Source organism: Pipistrellus kuhlii, unplaced genomic scaffold (assembly GCF_014108245.1).
Source record: "Pipistrellus kuhlii isolate mPipKuh1 unplaced genomic scaffold, mPipKuh1.p scaffold_m20_p_1, whole genome shotgun sequence".
Classification (NCBI taxonomy): domain Eukaryota; kingdom Metazoa; phylum Chordata; class Mammalia; order Chiroptera; family Vespertilionidae; genus Pipistrellus; species Pipistrellus kuhlii.
In genome coordinates this window covers 31,766,688-31,793,176 of record NW_023425404.1, presented here as the reverse complement: position 1 = coordinate 31,793,176, position 26,489 = coordinate 31,766,688, and the positions used below count along the sequence as shown (strand labels likewise).

The following is a 26,489-nucleotide window of genomic DNA, read 5'->3' as shown; positions in this document are numbered from 1 at the left end:
CCCAGGTTCGATTCCAGTCAAGGGCATGTGTCCTGGTTGCGAGCACATCTCCAGTAGAGGGCGAGCAGTAGGCAGCTGATCAATGTTTCTCTCTCATTGATGTTTCTAACTCTCTATCCCTTTCCCTTCCTCTCTGTAAAAAATCGATAAAATATATATATTTTAAAGAGAGAGAGAGAGAGAGAGAGAGAGAGAGAGAGAGAGAGAGAGAGAGAGAGAGGGAGAGAGAGAGAGAGAGAGGGAGAGGAGGAGAGCTGGACTCTGGAGGAGAAGCAAACACGTTTTAATCAGGTTCCAGGACCTGCTGAGAAGCTCTGAGGTCCAACACCCCCTATGGCCTTCATCCAATCAAAGGGACCTACAGAACCCCAAGTTCAATGCTGGAGCAAAGGACAGCAGTAAACCTTGAGTCCTTCTGACTTAGCAAGCCTAACTCCATGACATTTCAAATAAAGCTGGAAGCTGTGTTAATATTCAACAGGAGACTTGCAAAGACAATTTGCTACATTTAAGTATGTTGCTTCAGAAGGCCATACGCAGAAGTTGTACTTAGAATTAGAAGCTCTCTTTTATTTTCCCCATCTTGCCTATAGGTTTCAATCCCAGCTACAGGCAGCATATGGGAATTCTCCTGTGATCAAGAGTCTTAAAACACTTTTAGGAATTGCCTGCGCTCAAGAGGGAAGCATTATGATCTTCAATAACTCAAATGTCTCTACAGTCACTGAAGAAAGCTATGCAGGTTTCCTGACGTAGGGTAAATTGAAAGTGCTTTTGGTTTTAGGAAGATAAACGAATGTTCTCACTCTAATGCCACTGTGCATGTGTGTTCACACACATGCTCCCATGCACATGTACATACATGATAGACAATTTCTTTTTTAATTGATTTTAGAGAGAGAGGAAGAGGGAGAGAGAAACATTGATTTGTTGTTCTTCTTATTTATGCATTCATTGGTTGGTTCTTCCATGTGACCTGACAGGATCAAACACACAACCTTGGCGTATCCAGACAACATTCTAACCACCTGAGCTACATACCCTGCCAGGGGCGTGATAGGTGATTTTTAAAAGACACATCACACTTGCACACACAGTACAGTTGACAGTCAAACTGAAGCTTCCTGAACATGTGTGAACAGACTGTGATGCTGCCAGGTTTATGATCAGTCCGTTGACAGCCCCCTTTGAAGACTGAAGAGAAAGGAACCACACAGATGAAACCATAATGAGGGCCCATCCAGAACTAACGGCCGGAAAATGCTTCCTTTGGGCCGGTTCCTGTAAGTAACATGCTATGCATGGGGGAAGCAAAACTCCGGACTCAAAGAGCTGTCGTCCCATGTCTGAAACAGGTGGCAAAGAACTGTCATTTAGCCCTTTTAGGCCAGGCACATGGGTTTTTGGCCCAGGGCCCTCCCAGACGACCATTGGAATTCAGAAACAAGGCGTGATGAGTCCCAGAGGTGCACGTGTTAGAAATGAAGTCACCTAACGTCTTTGAAACTTTTAATTCAATGTTTTGTTAGGCTAGGCGTAAATGGTTATCCTTTCCTACCTGTTTTTACGTCTCCTCTCTCTTTGTGGCTCCGCACCACAGCTGGTGAGTGGCCAAAAGAGACCATCTTTGCAAACATCTTCAAACAACCCAGGTCATTTATAAGCATTTTTAACAGCACACGATCCGTAATGAATGATTAAGTAAAGCCTTTTGTGTTAAATTATGATGTTAATAATGATTCTGTCTCCTGTAATTTATTATGAATTCTCCGATGCTTCGGGTTTGATTTTGATAGAATGCTGCAACCACGAAGCTTATGTGATGACTTTATTTTTAGAATTCCTCCTTTGAAGGCACACATTTCCCCCACTACCGCTGCTTCTGTAATTATATACAAAACCAATCACTCATTAGAGTTAGGATACATTATCTTCTAGACAGATGAGGCTAAATAAGCAGCACATTAATAATTCAGAAAGCAGTTCATTATGCATGTGGGTGCCTGCTTCGTAACTGAAATAGGAACCCCTCAGCCTCTGCCAACCCTTAAACAATAGTTCTGTGTTATTGCAGCCGCATTCAAGTTTACGCTTGTTAAACTGCTACTTGGATTATTTTATCAAACATTCATTTGTTTGTGGTCCCTTACTGCTGAGAACAGATTTTGGAAGCTCCTTTTTTAAGTTAATGATTTGAGCAATGGGTGTTATTAATTCTCAGAATATTATAAACATGATTAATTTTCAGGCAGAGATTTATTACATAAGTATTTCAACTATGTCAACTGAAATGCATCACTGTCAAAACAAGTATCATGGCAAAAATGGAATATGCTCCACACTTGAAGTGCTGGTGCTCAGAACTAAATCGATTTACATTGTGGCGGGAGCAAAATTATATTCTCCATCGGAAAGGAATATTTCCAGCTTCCTGTGTTTGGCTTGAAGCGTTCTTGTTAGATTGTGATTTAGAAAGGTAGTTTTATAAAACTAGACTTCTACCGATAATGTTTGTCTTCTACAATATTTCCTCCCTCCCCTTTGTTTTACTAGAAAAGGCTTACCTCTGGAATTCCCACACCTTCCCAATGTGGCCAGTGGAAACGTGGAGTAAAGAGCACTGGTCAGAAGTCAGGGGTCATGAATTCTGATCCTCTGTCTGCCTCAGTTTCCTCATTTGTAAAATAAGGGAGGGCTAAACGACCCTCGAGTTCTCTTGAGGGATTTGATTTTATGGGGTCTAGAAAATGGGGCTCTCTACCAAGACAGGCCCAGGCAGCCTTGTGGACAGTGGAGTGCTGGGGGTGGGGAGACCTGTCCTGTCTCCATACCCCAGCCTTCCATTCAAAGGTCTTTTTCACGCAGAATCTTTTAGGAAAGAGTAATAATGTCGTGACAGGCCACATCCTAAGTGTGCCGAGCCACCTCAGCCAGGTTCAGTGAGCCTGAGAGGGGGTGGTGAAGGATTGAGAAAAGACAGACAAGAGAATGAAAGGTGATCTGGGTAGGGTGCTGCTTCTCTGATGGAGAGACAGCGAACAGACTATAAGCCGTGTCTTTATTTTATAACCAGATGGCACGAGGCAAAGTAAGGGCGTGGTCAAGATGTTTACAACATTCTTGTGGGTTTCGATCCTACTCAATGACATGCACCTGAACTCTATCAAGCCCACATCACTCAGGCACGTGGGGCCGTGTGTTCGGACCACAGGTTCAAGCTTACAGCTATAGATGGCTGTTGGCTGTAATTGTGCTGGGAGGACTCTGCCCTCTAAGCTGGAACTTACACACGGCAATGGGAGGACCGTGCCCTTTCATTAGTCCAAGGACTGTACCCTCATTGTCCAAACTCTGTAGCCGCTCTTTACACCTAAGTCCTCATCAGCCATTACCTTAGCTATCAGTTATACTTTCAGCAAAAATCAATTAGAAGTGAATTCAGTAAGTATTTAGTCAATAACTACTTGGTGTCAGACACTCTACTAAGCCCAGAGACTATAAGGATGAGTAGCAAAGAGCTCCAACTTTATTAGGGAACACAGGTAGGTCAGCAGATAACTATAATGCATATAATAATACAATTAGAGCCAAAACCGGTTTGGCTCAGTGGTAGAGCGTCGGTCTGCAGACTGAAAGGTCCTGGGTTCGATTCCAGTCAGGGGCATGTACATTGGTTGTGGGCACATCCCCAGTAGGGGGTGTGCAAGAGGCAGGTGGTCGATGTTTCTTTCTCATCGACGTTTCTAGCTCTCTATCCCTCTCTCCTCCTCTCTGTAAAAAATCAATAAAATATATTTAAAATAATAATAATAATAATAATAATAATAATAATAATACAATTAGAATGTCCAGAATGTGTCAAGCCTGACCTTATTCTGGGTACTTTAAGTGCTTTATATGAATCCTTATAGAACCCACATATTAGGGGGTGCTATTATTATGCTTGTTTTTAGATCAGAAGACCAAGGTTAAGAGATGCTAAGCAAGTGTGGAAGCCAAGGTTTAAACCCAGGCCTGTCAGACGTTAGGGCCTGTGTTAGGGGATTGCGAGAGGATGCAGGCCAGGCTAAAGGACCCCACCAGTGCACGATCAGGCCAGGGAGAGACGCAAGAGGGCTCCAGGCCATGTCCGGCCCATCTCGCTCAGTCCTGACCTGCCGGACCCCAGCAGCAAGTGAACCTACCAGTCGAAGTATTTGCCCCCTAGTGATCAGTGCATGTCATAGCAAGCAGTTGAGCGGCCTGAGCATATCATTAGCATATTACACTTTGATTGGTTGAATGGCTGACTAGACACTTAGCATATTAGGCTTTTAGTACATAGGATAATTTCCCTTATTTATGAAATTGTTTTAATTAAAAAATAATAATGAACTAACATTTTTATAAGCATATTATTTTATAAAATATTGATTTTTTTTTTTTAGAGAGAGCAGTGGAGAGGGAAAGAGAAAAGCACTGATATGAGAAACATTGATCAACTGCCTCCCCTATGTGCCCCCTGGAGATTGAACCTGAAACCTGGGTATGTGCCCTGACCAGGAATCAAACTGGTGATCTTTTGGTACATGGGATGATACTTAACCAACTGAGTCACACTGGCCACAGCAAAAAGCTAACATGTTTTGAGTGCTTACTCTGTGCCAGACACTGTTCCACGGTCCTTACGTACTCATCCAAACCTCACGACTACACTGTCCCCTGTGCTATCAGGCTGGATAAAAGACAGCCCCAGATCACACACCTTTTTTCTATAGAAACCACAGAGCTGGTTAAGTCTTAAAAAATATAGGGGTGTCATGTGTGTTCATCTTTATTAGCGTTATAATTACACAATTATTAAGCACTTAATATATGCCAGGAATTTCACCGAGCAGTAGGGATACAAAGACATTTTACAAACTCCTGTACTTGAGGAATTGGAATGAAATAGCACATACACAAGGAGAAACCTAAGCCCTCACTTAAATGCTATTTGAGCGGCTAAAGTTCTTGGGATAAACTGTGGACTGGGGAGGATGGGGTGAGGGAGTGGGCAGGGAATACCTTATTAACAACATAGAACTCAGTCCATCCCTAAATACTAAGACAGCCACTGAGTGGTGAGGAGAGGGAGACCTCCTCCAGGAGAAAGAGCAGAAACAAAGAGAGCCCGTGGTCTGTTAGGAGATGGCAGTAGACCTGCTGGGCTGAGGCAGAGAATCTGGGAAGTGGGGAGTGAGAGAAGTGGTGAGAGCGATCCACTGAACAAGTTGGGGAGAGTGTCCACCCAGCCAAGTACGTGGACTGCATCTTAAAGGCAAGGAGGAGACATTGGAGAGGTCTGAGCATTGACCATGCTGGGTTCAGGAAACATTCAGTCTGGTGGTAGTGCTCAGAATCCCAGGGACCAGCGAGGAAAGGACCCGCCTGGAAAATGACGTTCAGAGTAGGTCCAAAATGTTCCAGGCCTCGTAGATGCTTTCAAAGAAACAGCAACACAAATAATAGCTACCATCTATCAGGTGCCAGGAGCTGTGCTAGATGCTTACTTAATCATCCAAATTCAAGATCACACATATAGCAAGTGGCTTAATCCAGTTGTGGACCTCAGTCAGTCTGACTCCATGTAACATTCCACTACAGGATATCCCCACCTCCTACGGAGGAAGGAGAACAGCTCTCCAACCAAAAAAAGTCTGGACTAGGATGGTGATGGTAATGAAAAACAAGAGGCAGCTCGGAGACATATACCAAATATCCTGGCTTTGCTTTCAGATTCTTTATGACTCACAAGTCAAGATCTAGGAGGAGAGGGATTGCAGTCTATGTCTGCAGAGAGGAAGAAACCTGTCCCTACTTGCTGTCCAGAAACCTACACTGGACACTGAGCTCTTTTGTGCATAGTGTAGAGCCAAGGTAAATAGCACTGAGCTGGATCCCGCTACCAGATGCCTACCCACCTCTCTTCCTCGCTAACTGGGGCCTGATCTCGTATTTGCTGGTTTATATACTATGGCGGCATAAGACAAGTTTAGAAGACAAAAATAACCTTGGAATTATCTTGTGAATTCGTGGTAATTACCATGCAATTACATGCTCAGTAACCACAATGGAATTCCAGAGTATTTACAGTTCACGTCCATATACAAAAGCTTAGGCTTCTGGGCCTTGGTGGTACAGGCAACAGCATGGCATGGTGGGGCATGGCAGGGCGAACAGGCCTGGGGACCAGGCTCTTCCCCCTTGACCCAACAGCTGAGTCAGAACTTCTTATAGCTGGAAATCCCACCAATAATTCCTGACAAGTCCACCAGAAATACATGCTCTTCCCAAAGATGTCCCCTGAGGCCAAGGACTAGAGTGGCTGCCCTGAGCTGTCACTCCCTAGGGATGGTGTGACTAACCTCTGTGCTTTCTGAATTGCCTGCTTCTGCCACCAAGCACTCATTAACCACAAGTTTCCTTTGAGGTCCTAAGTCAGAGGGAAGTGCTATCCAGCTATTTTATTTTATTTATCTATTTTTTCTTTCATACAAAAAACATGGATTTTCTGTTTTGTGCTCACAACATGCCCAGCCTTGGGATTCAGAAACCAAACAGTGCCTGCCCTCAGGAAGCCTCTGGTCATGTGAGGGGGACACCCAGGGAGACAACTCCTGATAGGCCAGGTGACAGCAAATACAGATGTGAGACACACGAGGCTCAAAGAGATGTTTCTCTTACAAAAAGGAAATTCCCAATGATTGTAAATGGGACAATACTAGTGGAGGCACACAAACCAAGGCGCATGATGAGCCTGGGAGCCTAACATTTTTATAAATGTGGACTCAGCTTACACGTGGGAAGAGCAAGCTTAATTAATAATACAGATGATGTGACCATCAGATATAATACTTTACGTCAATGTTGAAGGGACATAATATGTGGGGGAAATATGTCTCAAAAAGTGAACATGAAATGTGTGTGTGTGTGTGTGTGTGTGTGTGATGGTCAGTCTCAGCTGGGCACTCAGTCAGCCTCAGTTCCACATGTGATCCCAGAGACACAGAGAGTGTGAAGCAGCACAATAGATAGTATCATGTCTCATGAACTTTGCAGCCCTCTGGGGATCAATAGCATCTCTTTTTCCTTCTATTCCAAGTACTGCACTAGGGCAGGCACCTGGTTGCCCAGCACTTGAGGGGCCCCAAAGTTCAAAATCTGGGCTGAGAGCCCTCATTTTCTATGCCCAAAGGTTGGCCGTGGCCCTGTTTGCCATTCTCTACGTTTCCAGTTATCCAGGGACAAATATAATTGATTGTCAAAGGCAAATATCAAGTCACGAAGGACATGCTACAGAACTCCCAGGTCCCAATACTTTCTTTTGTACATATTAAATTTTAAAAAAAATTTAGGAACTATTACAAACTGAAATACTTTAGGCCTACTGGAATCAGTCTCTTTGGGGTAGCTCCCACTGATAGGCAGACAAAATAAAGATTTTCCATTTCCCAAAGAAAGCAGTTGAAATAACAATTGTAGCATCGGTGCTGTCAAGGAGCTAACTGTGCTGGGTGACTTGTACTGAAGAGAAAAGTATATAAAGGGGGGAAGGCTACTTACACGGGAAACCTGGCCAAAAGCACCTGAGCCAGATATCAAGATGCCTCCTCAGTTCCCTGGATTGAAGGTGATGAGCAGGGCAGCTTCCCCATGTGGTCTTCCTCTCAAAAACACATTACCCCATTCTAATCATGAGAAACATCGGGCAAACCCAAAGTGAGGGGTGTTCTATGTGACCTAAACAGTGCTCCTCAAAACTGTCCAGATCATCAAAAACAAGGAAAGCCTGAAAAACGGTTCCAGTACAGAAGAACTTAAGTAGTACGACTACCCAATACAATGCCGTCGCCTGGATGGGATTCTGGAACATAAAAAAGAGGAGGGGAGTGAATTAGGGGGAAACTAATAAAATCAAAATATAGTGTGGACTTAATAGTAATGTAGCAATTTGGTTTCTTCATTATGACAAACTTACCACATCAATGTAAGATGTTAACAAAGGGGGATGGGGGTGCTGAACATGGGGTAAATAGGAACTCTCCGTATTCTCTTCGTAACTTGTCTGTTGATCTACAACTATTCTATGATCAAACGCTTATTTAAATATTTTGTGAAGAGTCTTACATTCAGTTGCGGTCTTTTCCAGTCGAAGGCAACCAGTCGCTACGCAGTGATGACCACCCAGCTGAGGCACAGCAATATGTCGCTGATTTTCCACTATGTGTTTCTCCAGATGTGTAAGGCCCACGGCATCGGCTATAACATTGAGGTATGAAGGGTGACAGCTGGCCCAGGCTAGACCAAATAAATACAGGCCTGTAGACCATCCAGGCAGCTAATAATCTGGGGCCCCTTCAAACAGGTCTTCTGTAAACACTACCGTGTTTCCCCGAAAATAAGACATCCTCCGAAAATAAGACCTACTTACAGGTTTCCTTCTGAGTGAAATATAAGGCATCCCCCCCGAAAATAAGGCCCCCCAGGCTAACCATGAGAGATTTGGTCCACTGATTCTGAAAGAAATGGAGTCACAAGAAATTCACCAGGAAATTCAGGAATTGGATTGTTATGATGATGTTCCAGAAGATGATGACATGATTGTCATTGAATAAATGAGTAAATTTTTGATACTGTAGGATTCACAGTTTGTCTGGTTTGTGTTGACAACTACCATACTACCGTATCGTATACAGGTAATAAATTTATTTTCATTTAACAATAAATGTGTACCGTATTCTTCTTCATGGAAAAATAAGACCTAGCACATCTTTGGGAGCAAAAATTAGTATAAGACACTGTCTTATTTTTGGGGAAACAGGGTAGTTTGACATGCATTTAGGGAAGGGTGGAGAGGCAGCTCCACGCTTGGTCCTGGGGAGTTCAGCTCTATCAGCAAACCTGCACACCCACCTTGGAACGGCAAAAGCTGGTGGCTCACCAGACTTAGGAGGATTTTTTTTTTTTGGGGGGGGGGCATCTCTTGATTCTGAAGCATACCCTTAAGCTCTCTAACCCCACCCAAAGCTGTTTGTCAACATGTATCTTCTGTCTTAGTCTGCTCCAGCCGGCATAGCAAACACCACAATAGAAATTGATTTCTCACAATTCTGGAGGCAGGGAAGCCCAAGGAAAAGATGCCTGATGCTGTTCCTGGTGAGGGCTCTCTTCCTGGCTTGCAGATGGCCACCTTCTGTGTCCTAACGTGGCACAGAGAGAACTCCGGTGTCTCTGTAACCTCTGTTATAAGTACATCAGTTCTATTGGGACAGGACTCCACCTTACAACTTCGTTTAACCTTAATCACCTCGTTAAAGGCTCATTTCCAATACAGTCACATAGAGGCTTCAACACGTGAGTTGTTGATATGCAATTCAGTTCATAGCATCCTTCTACCTGAAAATAGTATTATAGTTTCTTTCTAGAAGGTGTTCTCATAAAAACAATTTTCCCAAATTGAGGTCTTTTTCCAGTGATATTGATGCCCCCTACCCAGCTGCTTCATTCGTAATGTAGATGGGTGGGGGCAAGTGAGATACAATATCTCTTACCTAGACCAGAACCTCCATTTGTGTGCCTAGCAGGCGTCTTCAAACTACGGCCCGCGGGCCACATGCGGCCCACAGAGGAGTCTGATCCGGCCCGCCAGGTTTTTTGGGCAGTGAGCGCAGCCGAGGTGTTATAGTAGGAATTAGTAGTTCATATAGTCCGGCCCTCCAGCTCTCTGAGGGACCGTGATCTGGTCCCCACTTTAAAAAGTTCGAGGACCCCTGGCTAGAGACTCATGTTACTCTGAGAAATAGTTTCATGGTTTTGCCCTTTGGTTCAGATTTTTAAATCTCTGACACTGATAGCTGTTCAAGACCTAAGTGACCTATGCACTGCTACTGTGGGAGACCTACCCCACCACCCCACATCACATCAAACCTATTAAAATCCAGTCTTCTCACATTAAATGTGGTTTATAGATAACGACATAAGAATTGGGCAATAACCAATTGACTAAATCAGTTTTGATTTGCAGATATTCAGTTTTACATTTATTAATTTTTATTTTTCATACTTGAGAACAAATTCAACTGCTTAGTGATCCAGTCTTTTTATAGGTCCCTGAAAAGCATATAGACCTTAGGTACAAAGCCAACAGTGAATAGAATGGCCCTACTAACACTTGGCCACCTTCATCACACGGTAGGGCACTGCCAGGTGCATAAGGCCCTTTGGTTAGATCGATTGGTATTGTTTGCAAACATGTAATGGAACTCATATTCTCTGGCAAATTACATTAAAATTGGTAAAATATAGAAAGAATGAGAAAAGCCAGGTTGAACTGATTTACCTGAAGTTAATTGTTACACAACCACTTTGGAGTTAGTTTTTAGCTTCAGCCTGATTAGACTGAAACACATCTACCCTGTTTCCCAGAAAATAAGACAGTGTCTTATATTAATTTTTTCTCCCAAAGTTGCACTAGGTCTTATTTTCAGGGGTTGTCTTATCTTTCCATGCGCTAGGTCTTATTTTCGGAGGATGTCTTATTTTCGGGGAAACACGGTAGGTACTAGAAGGTGGCTAAATCTTACGCTAGCTTTATCTGAATCTATTTGATTTGTTTTCTTCTAAAACATCAAAACAGAACAAGCTCTGTGAATAAGCATATGTGGCAGGAAAAGTGTCCTGCCTCAAAGAAAACATACTCCATAAGTTCCTATTGCCTGAAATTATTATTAAAGATTTATTTCTTTGGCTAGAGGCTTTGTACTTGATTGAAGTTCTGCTACTCCTGGGGAAAATCAAAGCACCATATTTTATGTTATTTATACCTTTGTGGCTCTGAGTTGATCAGATTCATTTCTAAAAACAAATTTTAGGATAGGAAGCACTGCCATAGCCCCAGGGAGACAGGGGATGATGCAGAGGGAGAAGTTCCACTGAGGGTGAGGACATTTACAGAAAGGTGCAGAGAGGCAATGAAGACACAGCTCTGCCCCCAGGTCACCTGTGCTGAACAACGTATAAAATATGAGAGATGAAATGGGAGAGAAAGAGAAATAGGATTGAGGGCAATGGAGGGATAGATCCATATGAAGATGAAAAAGATAACAGAAAAAAAGAGAGGATGATGCCGAAACCGGTTTGGCTCAGTGGTAGAGTGTCGGCGGACTGAAAGGTCCCAGGTTCGATTCCGGTCAAGGGCATGTACATTGGTTGCGGGCACATCCCCGGTGGGAGGTGTACAGGAGGCAGCTGGTCGATGTTTCTCTCTTCTAGTTCTCTATCCCTCTCTCTGTAAAAAAATCAATAAAATATATTTTTTTAAAAAAAAAAAGAAGAAAGAAAGAAAGAAAGAAAGAAAAGAAAGAAAGGAAGGAAGGAAGGAAGGGAAGGGAAGGGAAGGGAAGGGAAGGGAAGGGAAAGGGAAGGACGGGAAGGAAGGGAAGGGAAGAGGGAAGGGAAGGGAAGGGAAGGGAAGGAAGGGACAGGTAAGGGAATGTAAGGAAGGGTTCCTTTAACTTAAGCCGTTCCAAAAGACCTAACCAAATACCGAAAAAGACCCGACACTACCCCCCAGCAATCCACGCCCCGCCAACATGCTTATCCCGCTACTGTTAGGATCCATTTTTTAAAATGAGAAGAGGATAAACAGGGGGCAGGGGGTGGGGAAGAGCAAAAAATAAACAGAAGCACAACAAGAAAGAGAAAGGGTGTGGGGAATGGAGTCCTAAAAATCTGAGGTGGGGGCGGGGGGAGAATCATGTGACTATTTGGAAATTCTTCAACAATATCCTGCTCTAGTTTTCCTGAGATGGGTTCTCAAAGTGTTAGACCCGTGAGTCCATCCCTGGTCAGACAGTCTACTTTTTCTCTTAATTGCCTATCTTAACAGGCAGGTGATGAACTGGCTTTTACAAAGCACCTACTATCTGCTGGCACTGAGCTAAGCCCTAGTACTTCATTATCTCTTTAATCTTCATAGCCATTTACATGCAATAAAGAAGAAGAAGAAGCTATTATTTCTACCAGATCACACTGAGGAATTTAGGTTCAAAGAGTTTAAGCGCTTTCACAAGATCACACAGCCAGTCATTCTGTAGAACTGACATTTGAGTCAATAATTGTCCTTGGAGTCAAACACCAAGCAGTCCCCTATATGCCTTTCCCCCACCCAAGGACTGCCTTACCAACCCACCCAAGAATTCTGAGAACCATTCCAAATTATTTCATCTAGGTACCCCTTATGTATTCTTCAGCTAAAGAAGCACAAACTTCTTCATAGCCACTATGACTATTTCTAACTTACAAAAGAAATGTTTAACAATTAACTTCTCCAACGTTTTATTGCCTCCTTGAATTATGCTGATTCTCACCTGTGCTACTTCCTACTGTGGTCAGATTAATGTGGGTGCTCTTTCCAGAAAAGAACAAGATTAACAATCTATCATTGTCAATGGTACCAAAAGGAAAATTCTTAAAAGTCCTTACTCTCAACATTATGTTTCTCTTCCCATTATCACAGAATTTCAAGTGATATTGTATGTTTCCTCCCATTATAATCACAGACTTTCAAATGATGTTTCTTGTCCAAAATCTTAGGAAAAACAAAAAGGGAAATGAGATCACCCTGTGAGTTTATTTTTCCTTGCTGAATAGTGGAAGGAAGCATTACTGAGTTTGTAACCAACTTGGTGGGTCTCATGCTTGGTATTTCTGCAATGCTACACAATACCCCCACTGATTTCCTAATGAAATGAAGTTTCAATGAAAGCCACATGGAAGAGAGTGCCATGTTCACTGCCTGCAACTGTGTGGGGAGGGCTGGTCTCCAACACACATAGGCTGTGTGCCATGGTGCTAAATAGCTCCACCACACCCAGCAGTCATTTCCCAAGGCCAGGATGCTGCCATGGTGGCAATCATTAGGGCTGTTCAAAACATTCTTATTCTCCTCCTTCCGGGCACACAACAAACATATACTTCCTCAGCCCTCTCCCTGAAGCCAGGCATGGCACTGTAGCTTGAGTTGGTCAGTGAAATATGAGCAGAAGGAATGTATGTCCTTTCTATGCAGAAGCCTTTAGGAGCCACTGCATGAGTTATGAGTTTCCATATCCTTTTCCTGCCTTAGAAAACATGGAATTACATTGAGAAGAAGCTACATACAGTGTGGGTCCCCAAGTGTACCAATAGCTACTAGAAACCCATGCCAGTCCATTTGGGAAATGGAGCATGAGCACAAACCACATTATCATTGTTATAAACAATTAAGAATTGTTTGTGGGTTTTTTTTAAATTACTGCAGCATAACCTGGCCTATCTGATTGATTCAGAAATTAGTATCAAGAAAAGAATGCTCCCCCAAACAGAAAACAAATATTGTCACTTCAACATGGAATTAATATAAAAAGTAATGAAATAATTTACTCTTTTGTTCTAAGTTTTTTAAAGCTACAGCACATCTAAGTTTCAATGACCAATATTTCAGGTTCTCAGTAGTCCCATGTGGTTAGTGGCTACCATATTGGACAGCACAGGAAAGGATGTGAGACACCATGCAAATCAATTTGTCAGTGGTTCTCAACCCTGGCTGCCCATCAGAATGATATGAGTGATTCTGATGCCCAGGCAGATAACCAGGCAGGCTGGGACCAGAATGAGGCAAGTTAAGCACTTACCCAGGGTACAAAATTTAAAGGAGCTCACACACACACACACACACACACACACACACACACTCAGTAATAAAGAAAAATGATGTTATAATGCAATGTTAAAAATCAAATTTAATGCCAAACATTTATAATGAACAAAATATCAACATTTATATAAGAACATACTGATTTTCCTTAGGCTCAGGCTCCAATATGGCTCAGTGTGACACTGTAGCCAGGGCCCAACTAAATCAATATTTCCACAGATAGGTCCCAGGAACTATATGGTTTAAAGCACTCAGATAATTTTAATGTGCAGCCAGCCTTGAGAGCCATTGTTCTAGTCCAACATCTGTCCTCCTGCCCACATTTCCTGATAAAATGGAGAGTCGGCGGGCATTCATAATTCTGGAGTGTGATATCTGTTACCAAATCCCCAAAATGTTGTTTTCTTTTTTGTACTTCCAGAGATCAGAAGTTCACAACTTCAATGGGGAACCATTACACTATTGAACCACTCCAGTGTTAACTTTTATTAATTTTGAGAACACTGGTACAGTAATAATTTTCAAATAAGAGAGTGCCTCTCAGACAGATACAAAATTAAACATGAGATAAATATTTTATTTAAAAGAAGATTTTAGACAGATGTTATAACCAGTACAAAATGAATCCAAAAATAGACATCTTTATAGATCAGGAATATTGAAGTGAGTGTGCAAATGGCACAAAACTGGTTTTTCCACAAGGGGAGCAAGAGAGAAAGATCAGTGAAACTGTGGACAGAATCTGCTTGTCTCTAAATCACATACAATCTACCGAGTTGCAAAGGATCTCCCATAGATTGAAGGACATAGGGTGTGCCATAGACAGCACACAGTTTTCCATTGAAATACAAATGATTTTCCACACAACAAACTGCTTCTCTATATTTTTTACCTGTTGCTCTTAGAATAGTGGTTTCAAATTTTGGCGTACATGAGAATCATTTGGGAAGTAAGCTAACATGCAGACTTTCTCCCAATGATTCAGAGTTTGGATGATGCAAAAAAAAAAAAAATGTGTTTTAACAAGCATTTAACTAGATGATTCTGATGTGAGTATTCTGAGGATCTGACTTTGAAAATGCCTTGTCCTAGACGAGCGATAACAGTGCTGGTGTAGGTGTGGAGTAAAGGGAGCCCGGTAGGAATGGAAGTTGATTCAGCCACCATAGAGGTCCCTCAAAAATTAAAAATAAAACTACCATATGACCCAGCTTCTGGGTATCTCTCCAAAGGAAACAAAATCATCATCTTGAAGAGATACATATACCTCCATGTTCATAGCAGCATTATTCAAAATAGCCAAGATATGGAAACAACCTAGGAGTCCATTGATGAATGAATGGATAAAAGAAGATTTTATATATATATATAATAATATATAATATATAATTCAGCCATATAATTCAGCCATAGTATTCAGCCATAGTATTCAGCCATGAGAAGGAAGAAATTCTGCCATTTGTGACAACATGGATGGACCTTGAGCACATTATGCTAAATGAGATAAACTAGACAAAGACAAATATTGTATGATATCACTTATATGTGGAATCTAAAAGATCCAAAGCTATAGAAACAGAGAATAGAATGGGGTTGCCAGGGGAAGTGAGGAGGTGAGAATTGTAGATATATTGTTAAAGGGTACAAACTTGCAAAAAGAAGATGAAGTCTAATACTGCACAGCATAGTGATTATAGTCAACAATATTTTATTTTAGTCAACAATTCTGTATTTTCAGAATTGCTAAGATTAGATCGTAAATGTTATCATTGCAAAAAAGAAATTATGTTATGTGATAGAGGTCTTAGCTAAAGCCACAGTGGTAATCATATTGCAATATACTAATATATCAAATGAACATGCTGTACACCTTAAATTTACACAGTGTTGTAGGTAAATTATATCTCAATTGAAAAACAACAACACTGTCCTAGGATATATCTACTCCATATTCTGGAGACAGCCTTTCTCACTGTGCTTCTCAGAGTATTTACAGTTAGCTTTAGACTTCAATTCAAATCCATCTTAGTGGTTTTAGTGCAGTGCATTTTCTTTACTTTCTTTTCAGCATAACATGCTATTTCTTTTCTCCCCATTCAAATTTTATAGGACAGACAAGGAACTATTTTCATATTATATGAACACTTGAAGAGAGACAAGTTTGGAATTTTGTGAGTATGTCTATGAGGTTCGTGGCATTAGAAAACTAAGGAAATAGACGATAACAGCCAACAAGTATGATGCTTCTCATGCATTTTTTGAGAAAATTTTAAATTGTATTTATTGGGATTACATTGGTTAATAAAATTATTAATTCTATAATACATCATGGGTATATTGTAGTGTGTGTTCACTACCCCAAATCAAGTCTCCTTTCACCATTTAGCCTCTCTTTACCCTCCCCTACACCCCCCCCCCACCCTCATTTTCCTCTGGTAATCACCATACTGTTGGCTGTCTATGAGGTTCTTTTTTAAATCAGCATGCTGATTTATCGGAAGGCTAACTTATTTAGATCTTCAAGTGTTCACACAATGGCTTTAGATGTGTCCGTGGGAGTTCATGAATATAATTGATTAATTATTCAGATTGATGAGTAAAAAGGCTAGTTTCAAAAACATATTACACACACACAAAAAAAAAATCTGACTCATGATGAACAAGCTCAGATGTTGTAATTGTGAAAGGGCTTACTGGCATACTTAGAAAGGTGTTCTGGTGCCTTTAGCAAGATGCCCCCCCCTCCCCCCCCAAAAAAAAACAGGATCTGTGGCCTCTCCTCATACTCAGTTTGGGCCGCAGCCCAGTCCCCTCAAGATGCCCGTGTGCTGAGAAGAGCCCTGCTGGGGCTCACAGGAGGCTTCCCTGTGCTTCCCTGTTTCCTAAAAATTTCTCTCCAAGGACTATTGGAGAGCAAGCAAAGTTGTCTCCTCCTCCAGGACTCAGAACTTTAGAACCACCATCTTAAATCATGTCTTATTTCATATCTTGGAATATGATTCGTTGGTCCTTTAAGTCATCCTAATTTATTGGGAAACCATTTCTGCTCTTTATGTCTCTCCTTATAACATCTAGAGCAGTGTGACTTCACATTGAAACACACAAACTAAGATCTCTTCTTATTAAAACTGAGCAAGTAAGAGCCAATTCCTCTGTGAAGTATCAATGTTCCTGAACAGCCTCAGTTTCTCCCCAGATGTTCAGTCTCCTCCTAGAAGCTGGTCCCACACGAAAACAGGCAAAGATGCGCACAGGACAGGTCTCTGCTCCCTATCCAAAGTACAGTCCTTTGTTTTACCAAAGTATTGTCAGTTGCAACAGGCATTATAAATGGTTTCACATCTCAGCTCCCAATAAGTCAGGAAAAGGCACCAGTAGCCACAACACCAGAGATGAAATACTTCCATTCCCTCCAAACTTGTCACTGATGCCAGGGCTGTGGCAGGACCTAGGCCACCAGGCAGTTACTGGAACCAGGAGAACCAAGCATTCAACTGGATTTGAAGTAGGCAAGCTGGGGAATATGAACTTTGTATAGTTATGATTCTGATTGAGCTGGTAAGGTTCAAGGTTCAAGTACATTTCTAAGCTCAGGAATCCAGACAGTGGGCTGGTTAAGTAGAAGAACTAGAAGTCAGAACGCAGAGACATGAACTCCACCTCACTGGGCACGGGCTGGCACAAAAGGTCGAATAAAAAGGACAAGCAGGGCTGGGACTGGAACTAGGCAAACCCTCATCCATGGGGGACAATGACTGCCCTTCAGAAAAAAAAATAGCCCGGCAAGAAAAAAACAAAACAAAACAGAGTTCAGGTACCTGGAGGTCATCCCAACCAGCAGCATCAGCCGGGAATGTTCCCACAACAAAGAGTAAAAAGGACAACCCGAGGTCTGGATGGAGGGAGCAAGACCGTAGGAGCTCATAGAGGATGCTGCTTTTAGAGACTCAGGTCAGCAAGGGGTGTATGAAGGGAGCCCATTAGCAAAAGCTGACACTCAGGAACAGGACTTGGCTCCTAGAATTGACAGTAGGAGACAAGGATAGTGTGAACAGGGCAGGGGCAGAGTTCCCGAAGTATGGGCCCTGGAAAGCTTTATCCTAGTGGGTACTAGAGCATAGAGGAAAAGGCGACAAGAAAACTACCACAGAATTTAGGAGTTGGAAGAAGAGGCTGTTTTGTGAAAAAGGAACGCCCCCAATCATCAAACTGACCAAGCAGCAAGGTTGACTTGATGCTGAAACCTACAGAATGAATAGTGAGACCAAGGTCAACTGTGGCTACATGTGCCCCTGAGATTTTGGGAAAGGATGCCTTGACCTGAAGACTAGCTTTGGTAGTAGAAACATTCTTATTTAATGCCATGACCCTTTAATACAGTTCCTCATGTTGTGGTTACCCCCAACCATAAAATTATTTTTGTTGCTACTTCATAACTGTAATTTTGCTACTGTTATGAATCGTAATGTAAATATCTGTTTTCCGATGGTCTTAGAAAAGACCATCTACAGCAGCGGTTCTCAACCCACAGGTCACCTAAGACACAAATATTTACTTTACGATTCTGAAGTTGCCTTGGGTGATGTTTATACTCCTAAAAGAAGAGACACTAATGTTCAGTAGCTCTAAGGGGTGGGGTCAGGAGTCTTTAGATTTGGGAAATAAACCTCAAAACGTTTGGGAGCACTGATCTAGTCAAATTCCTTCACTTCGGAGATACAGAAATGAACACCCAGAGAGATCAAGCAACTTTCCCCAAAGCCACACAGTCAGTGGCAGGAGAGAGAGCCTGGTCTCCTGTCTTGGGCCCTGGGAAGCTTTCTAGTCCCACCCTGAACCCAGGGAAAGTGGAATCATGTTGCAAGGCATCCTTTCCAAAAGTCTAGGTCTTAGATTCTAAGGTGATTTATTTTCCAGGTAACAACTAGGGGATAAGTGATTGGAAAGGTTTTTTTGCAACTGCCTTAGCTCTTTAGGGTCAGCCCCTCAGGACAGAACAATTTTTTTTAATTAACCCATTCATTTAATCTATTCTTTTCTATTGACAAACAAAGTTCAAAAAAATAGCTAGAAATAAATACTTTGGAGTTTGTTTTCAAGTTAAAATTTACAATGATCTAGTTGTTTGGAAACAGTAGAATTCTACAGGACGGTTTGCAAGTCATCACTGATGTTTTCTTAGTGTGTGTGTTTAGCTTTGTAAAGATAGCTGCCCATGAAAGAGACATTTCCTTTGAAATATAGTAGTCTTATTTTAGCTTGCTGTCATTTCTGAATGCAGGTAGGGCACCACTTATAAGTAGAAGGAGTCACTTGTATACATGAAGTAAAAAATAACACTGAGGTGCAAGTGTCTCTGTAACAAGGAAATTGTTAGGCATGAATTACACTTGGCAATGGATTTTATTAAACTAACTTAAACAATTTTTAAAATGAGCTTCTCAGTACTCCTATCCTCACTCAGTGGTAGCCTTTGGCTACAAATGACTGAATCTATTCCTATATTCTGCTAAGTTGATTAATAAAAAATATTTATTACACAAATCCTTTTTGTTGACAAGTTAAAATGGAGCCTCATCTTTCATATCTCCCTGAAGATTGCCACCTTGTGAGATTGAAAATACTCATTAAATTCCATCACCAGACAGGCACAAATGAGAGGGTGATTGTTTTTAAGCATGTGAGGGGAATCATTGGTAAACTCATTTGTTTGGATATCATTAACAGAACAATCGGTGAGGATCTCCAGGGGGTCCTCATGACCTTTGCTCGCAATCTCTTCGTCATCCATCAAGAAATATCAGCACCTAATATGCAAGGCGAGACCAATTTTAAGGTGAGGTGTTAATTAACTAACGATCCTGGTTGATTTCTATACAAGGGCTGAAAATACCTCATGCTGTATTGTAAACAAGTGCTAAACCATTTTTTTTAAAATTGTAAGCAGTATACTTTTACAACGTGCAGGGTCAATACTGTAAGATTCTCTCTGAACCCGTTAGTTAAATGTAAATAGTTTGAAACTTTTTCTTTGAAATATGGTAGTCTCATTTTAACTTGCTACCATTTCCAAACCCAAGTTTATACTACAACAGGGCTTTCTGATGTTGGAACTGAAATTAAACCATCGCAATGAAGCCAAAACAGACTGTTGCATTAAAAAAATAATAATAATAAAATAAAAATCCTGGCTATAATCTACCTACATTTCCATTTCAGTGTCTGGTTAGGAATTCCTGGCAAGCCCAAGTTTCTAGGACAGAGAAGTTCTGAGGCAGGAAGGACAATGTGTTTAGGCAAAAACTCAGCACGTATGTGAGTCATCTCCTCCATCCTGTTCCTCCAAAGTGGGGTAGATGTTCCATCACTAACGTCGAAGCTTCCAGATAATCCAGTCAGGTGTAATTGACTAGATGTCTCAGAACTCAAGAAAACGGGAGCAAGATCTGTACAAGAGGTTTTAAAATACCAGCCAAGCAGAAATGAACATTTAGTATTGACTATCAAAATTTTCATCGGATTTCCAGCCTGAGCCTTCATCATGCTTGAATGGGTCAAGTAACTCGAAGGACTCAATTGGAAGCTACATGTCATTTTTTCTCTTAGATGGAAAGCCAACAAAAGCTTGATAAGAATATGATTTTTTAATACGTTTTTTCCTTGAGCTAGGCCCTGGTCCTTCTAGTAATGGTAAGGATGATAATAATGCTGTCCTCTTCAATGTGATTTTATGAGTTGCAAGATTGACCACTGCTTTTCCCATAACATGACTGAGAAGATTTAATTTTTAAATGGCCCAGTGTTGCAATAACTTTCATAGGTCCTAAAGGATCTATGCTCATCGTTTATATTCTAAGTTACTGTAAGCTAGCATCATCTTGTCATTACTGCTGTGCACAAAATTTTAAGACTATCTGCACGTGATCAGATTAGTCTGTCAAAATAATAATCAGAATCAGAAGGTGCTATGGACTTAATTTTGTCCTCCCAAAGTTCACTGTTGAAACCTTAACCCCAAAGTGACAGCATATACTAGTAGAGATGTAAGGGAATTATGTTAAAACTAGAGGCCTGGTGCATGAAATTCGTGCACAGAAGACACGGGGATCTACTCAATCCAGCTGGCACCCTTTCCAATCTGGGACTCCTCAGGGGATGTCCTGGAGATCGGGCCTAAACTGGCCGTCAGACATCCCTCTCACAATCTGGGACCACTGGCTCCTAACTGCTCACCTGTCTGCCTGCCTGATCACCCATAACTGACCCCCTGTCAGCCTAGTCACCCCCAACTGCCCCCCCCCACTGGCCTGGTTGCCCCTTACTGTCACCCCCACCCGCCTGCCTAGTCGCCCCTTACTGTCTCCCTGCCAGCCTGATTGCCCCTAACTGCCCCCTTCCACTTCTGGCCTGGTCGCCTCTTACTGCTCTCCACCACCCCCACCACCACCCCACACCACCCCTTCACCCCCACCGCCGTGGGCCTGGTCGCCCCACACAGCCTGCTGCTCAGTCATTGGTCATCCCTCACTAACCCTCCTGCCAGCCTGGTCGTCTCACACAGCCTTTTCAGTTTGTTCGGTTGTGATGGTCGCTATTATAGATGAGGTCATGATGATGATGATGATGATGATGATGATGATGATGATATGGGAATGATGGGATTAGTGCCCTTATAAAAGACCAGAGCATTTGCTCACTCTCTCTTCCTACCATGTGAGGCTACAACAAAACCTGGTTGTCTGCAAGCCAGGAACTGAATTGGCTAGCACATTGACCTTAGACTTCCCAGCCTCCAGAACTGTGAGAAAGAAATTTTTGTTGTTTAAGCCACCCAGTCTGTGGTAGTTTGTTATAGCAGCCTGGGCGTACTATGACAGATGTTATGTCCCCAAAACTATATACACAGATTTAGTAGGATCTGAGTTTGGACTTGAGATTGGCAAAGCCAACTACTTATGGCATAATGAAGGCTACTTCTCTGCCCTTTGTCTGACTTCCAAAATTACCAAGTTAGATGTTCTAAAGTAGATTTTAAATATATCATGGTTTCTAGCTTTCTCATGTGAATCATTATTATCTTGATATGCTTATTCTTGATAGAAGGTCTAAAGGTAAAAAAGGTTAAATTTCAACAAAATAGGAATAATAAAAACTTGAAAAGTGAAATAGATTCATTTTGGGTAGCATATTCTGTTTATTATCCTCATGACATTCTAATAAATATTTTTAGTTTAGCAAAGATGATTTATCAGCAAAGTAAAGGCTGAATGAAAATGGAAGGTAATTCAGAAGAAAACATTTAATAAAATCCAATATCCTTTTTTTTTTTTTCCAGAGAGAGAGGAAGAGAGAAACATCAATGAGAGAGGAACATTGACTGGTTGCCTCCCCTACATACCCTGACCTGGAATTGAACCCCTAACCTAGGTGTGTGCCCTGATCAGGAATCAAACCCACAACCAACTGAGCCACACTGGCCTGAACCAACTTCCTTTCTTGATAAAATAACAATAATAATAATAATAATAATAATAATAATAATAATATAATAATAAGACAAACTAGCAATAATAGGTAACTTCCTCAACCTGATAAGGGCATCAAAAAAAAACAAAAAAAAAAAACACCTATAGATAACATTGCATTTAATGATGAAAGACTAAAAGCTTTCCCCCTAAGATCAGAAGTAAGACAAGGATGTTTAGCCCTAACCAGTTTGGCTCAGTGGATAGAGTGTTGGCCTGTGGACTCAAGGGTCCCAGGTTCGATTCCAGTCAAGGGCATGTACCTTGGTTGTGAGCACATACCCAGTAGGGGGTGTGCAGGAGGCAGCAGATCAATGTTTCTCTCTCATTGATGTTTCTAACTCTATCCCTCTCCCTTCCTCCCTATAAAAAATCAATAAAATATATTTTTTAAAAAGACAAGGATGTCTAATTTCACTAGTTCTATTCAGGTTCTAGCCAGGTTAGTTAGACAAGAAAAATAAATAAAAAGCATCCAATCCAGATTAGAAAGAAATAAATAAAACTATCTCTATTCACAGATGGCATAATCTTATATATGTAAAAATTCTAAAGAACCCAGAAACAATCTATTGCAACTAATAAAGATCACCAAGGTTGCAGAATCCAAGAGCAATATACAAAAATCAGTTTTATTCTATACACTAGCAATGAACATTGCAAAAATAAAAAACATTTAAATCCATTCACAACAGCATCAAGAGGAATAAAATACTTAGTAGTAAATTTAACAACATATAAGATCTGTCCACTAAAAACTACAAAACATTTACTATTTACTATTGTTAAGATGGCAATATTCTATAAGTTGACCTACAGATTCAATACAATTCCTATCAAAATTCTAGCTATCTTTATTGCAAAAATGTACAAGATGATCCTAATATTCATGGGGAAATGAATGGACATGGAATAGTCAAAATAATCTTGAAAAAACTCCACACTTGTCAATTTTAAAACACTACAAAACTACAATGATCAATCAACACATGTAGTATTGGCATAAGAATATACCTATATATCAAGAGAATAGAATTGAGAGCCCAACATAAACCCAAATATTTATAGATTTTCAACAAGGGTGCCAAAAACAGTTCAATAGGAAAAGAATAATCTTTTTAACAAATGGTGCTGGGACAAATAAAAACACACCTGCATGAAGTTGCACCTCTATTACACAGCGTATTCAAAAATTAAGTGAAAATGCAACAAGCACCTAAATGTAAGTGAAGAGCAAACATAGGTATAAATCTTCATGACCTTGTTGTTAGCAATAATTTATTAGACATGCTACCTTAAGTATAAGCATCCAAAGTAAGAATAATAAGTTGGATTTCATCAAAATTAGGAACTTTTGTGCATCAAATGATACTATCAAGAAAATGAAAAAATAACTTACAGAATTGGAAAAAATACTTGCAAATAATATATCTAATAAGGTACTAATGTCCACAATATATAAATCACTAGTACAACTCAACAACAGAAAGGCAGCTGGTGTTGCTTAGTGGTTGAGCCTCAACCCATGAACCAGAAAGTCACGGTTCCATTCCGTTAGGGCACATGCCCAGATTGTGGGTTTGATCTCCAGTGGGGGCTATGCAGAAGGAAGCCAATTGATGATTCTCTCTCACCATTGATGTTTCTATCTCTCTCTTCCTCTCTGAAATCAATTTTTTAAATATTTTTTTAAAAAATACAAATAACCCAACTTAAAAGTAAGAATTTGAATAGATATTTCTTTAAAGAAGATATACAACTGGCCAATAAGCAAATGAAGAAATGTTCAACATCATTAGCCATTAGGAAAATGCAAATCAAAATCACAATAAGAGCTGAAACTGGTTTGGCTCAGTGGATAGAGCGACGGTCTGCGGACTGAAAGGTTCCAGGTTCGATTCCGGTCAAGGGCATGTTCCTTGGTTGCGGGCACATCCCCAGTAGGGGGTGTGCAAGAGGCAGCTGATCAATGATTTTCTCTCATTGATGTTTCTAACTCTCTATCCCTCTCTCTTCTTCTCTGTAAAAAATCAATAAAATATATATATTTTTTAAATCACAATAAGATACCATTTCACACCTAAAATGGCTACAATAAAAAAGGCAGACAATAACAAATGTTGACAAGGATATGGTTCTCTACTATATTGCTGTAGGAATGTAATGTAATGTCACTGCTATATATTTCATAGTTCCTCAAAAAGTGAAAAAATGATCATATGATCCATACCTATGTATGTATCCAAGACTATTAAAAATATATGTTCATACAAAAATGTGTACATTAAAGTTCATAGAAGCATTATTCATAATAACAAAAAAATACAAACAAACCAAATCTCCATCAACTTATAAATGGGTGAATTGAATTGTATTATATGGATAGTAGTCCATACAATGAATACATAGGTATAAAGCTTTATAACCTTATGGTTAGCAATTGTTTCTTAGATATGATACCTAAAATGCAAACAACCAAAGCAAGAATAGATAATAGATACAATGGAATATGCTAAGAGAAAGAAGCCATACACAAAGGCCACATATTGTATGATTCTATTTATATGAAATGTTCAGAGAAGGCAAATCCATAGGGTCAGAAAGTAGATGAGTGCTTGCCAGGACCTAGGGGAGGAGGAAATGCAGAAGGGTTGCTAATGCATAGAGAATTTTTAGTAGGGGTGATGAAAATGTTCTGGAATCACATAGTAGGGATGATTGTTCATAAATATACTGCAAACCACTGAATTGTATAATTTATAAGGATGAATTTACGATATGTAAATTCTACCTCAATAAAAAAAAAAAATCTACACTAATAAAAGAGAAAGATGCAAATTGACCATACCTCCGCAATGCCCACCAGCCAGTCAGGGGTGGGTATGCAAATTAACCCAACAAAGATGGTGGGTTAATTTGCATACACAGGCAATGAGTGGCCAGGAGAGGAACAGGACGCCTGTGTAGGTATTCTGTACCACCCCAGCCACTCTGGGCCTCTGGGCAGCGTAGGAAAGCAGAAAGGCAGCTCCGGGCTGGAGCAAAGGCAGTGCCGGCAGCCAGGGGGAAGAAGGCCCACTCTTGCACAAATCTTCATGCATCGGGCCTCTAGTAACCAAGTAAAATAAAATGGAAAGGTGCCATTTTTCTCCCAGAAACCAATAAAAATAATCTCATCTTACTAGCCATCATTTTAGGGTGATTAGACCAGTTACTCTCAAATTATCTGTAGTGAAGGACCTGTTTGTTTGTTTGTTTGTTTGTTTGTTTGTTTCTGACATATCATGGATCAACACTTTTGTAAAATGCCACAAAAATAAATTATTAGAAAAATGAAATGAAAAAATTAAAGATGTACACAATAGAAGCCCATTTTTTTCATTACTACATTTAATAGAAATTAAAATTTCTATAAATTCTATAAATTTATAAAATTCTATAAATTCTATAAAATAATTCTATAAATTAAAATTTCTTTAAATGTTTCCAAGTTCTTACAGTTTTTACACTCATTTCACCAGGACTGATAACCAACAACTTGGTGCTGGTTGGCGCAGCAAAAGTCATGCTCCATAGTTTTGTTTGGTCAAAGTAATCTAAATCCTACTTAACCAACAAGGAACAAATGCTTAGTGGTGGGGAGATTTGGGGGTGGAGGGGGTGGGGAGAGATGTAAGAGATGTTTAAGTAATGAATGTCATTTTTTGTGTTCATTTACAGGCCTTCATTGATGAGGTTCAAGTCATTCTGGGAGTAACAGAGGAAAACAAAAAGCGATTTGAAGAAGAGCTAAAATCTAAAGATGATAAGAGAAATAGCTCTCTGAACCTGATATATATTAATGATCCTTGAATACATGACTGAGTTTAGATTCCAACTGGAGCAAGAAAAGGCAATGTTTCTTTTACTGTTAGGAATAAAAAAGGGGGAGGAAGTTAGTTCGCTTTGTTTGCCAGGAAGTGTAACAGGACAGACTATAATGTAATGCTCTTTTAAAACAATTGTTTAGCGATCTTATTTTACTTATTAAACCAAAACTTATTTGTGTTTTCCTTTTTCCAAACTAATGGGGGAAATATCTAACAAGAAATGTACAAGTCTTACTGATATCACCTCTGCATCTACTTCTTTCTAAACTTCAGGATAATGGGAATTTTGTTTGGATGTTTTATAAGGTGCCCTCCTCCTATTTCTAATAGTTCATTTGTCTTCTACATTTTAAAAAAGTTAAATAAAGGCTTAATCAT

The 26,489-nt window shown here is 40.5% G+C and overlaps 1 protein-coding gene across 1 annotated transcript in view; it reads left to right on the top strand.

The window, feature by feature from the left end:
• IQCH (IQ motif containing H) overlaps positions 1-26,161 on the top strand; it is a 197,268-nt gene extending 171,107 nt beyond the window's left edge. The window contains exons 19-22 of the mRNA XM_036437981.2: positions 8,171-8,293; positions 15,827-15,888; positions 19,445-19,553; positions 25,963-26,161. Of these exons, the coding sequence (XP_036293874.1) occupies positions 8,171-8,293; positions 15,827-15,888; positions 19,445-19,553; positions 25,963-26,094 (426 nt within the window). The 3' untranslated portion in view covers positions 26,095-26,161. The remainder of the gene's footprint in view (positions 1-8,170; positions 8,294-15,826; positions 15,889-19,444; positions 19,554-25,962) is intronic.
• The last annotated feature ends 328 nt before the right edge of the window (positions 26,162-26,489 follow it).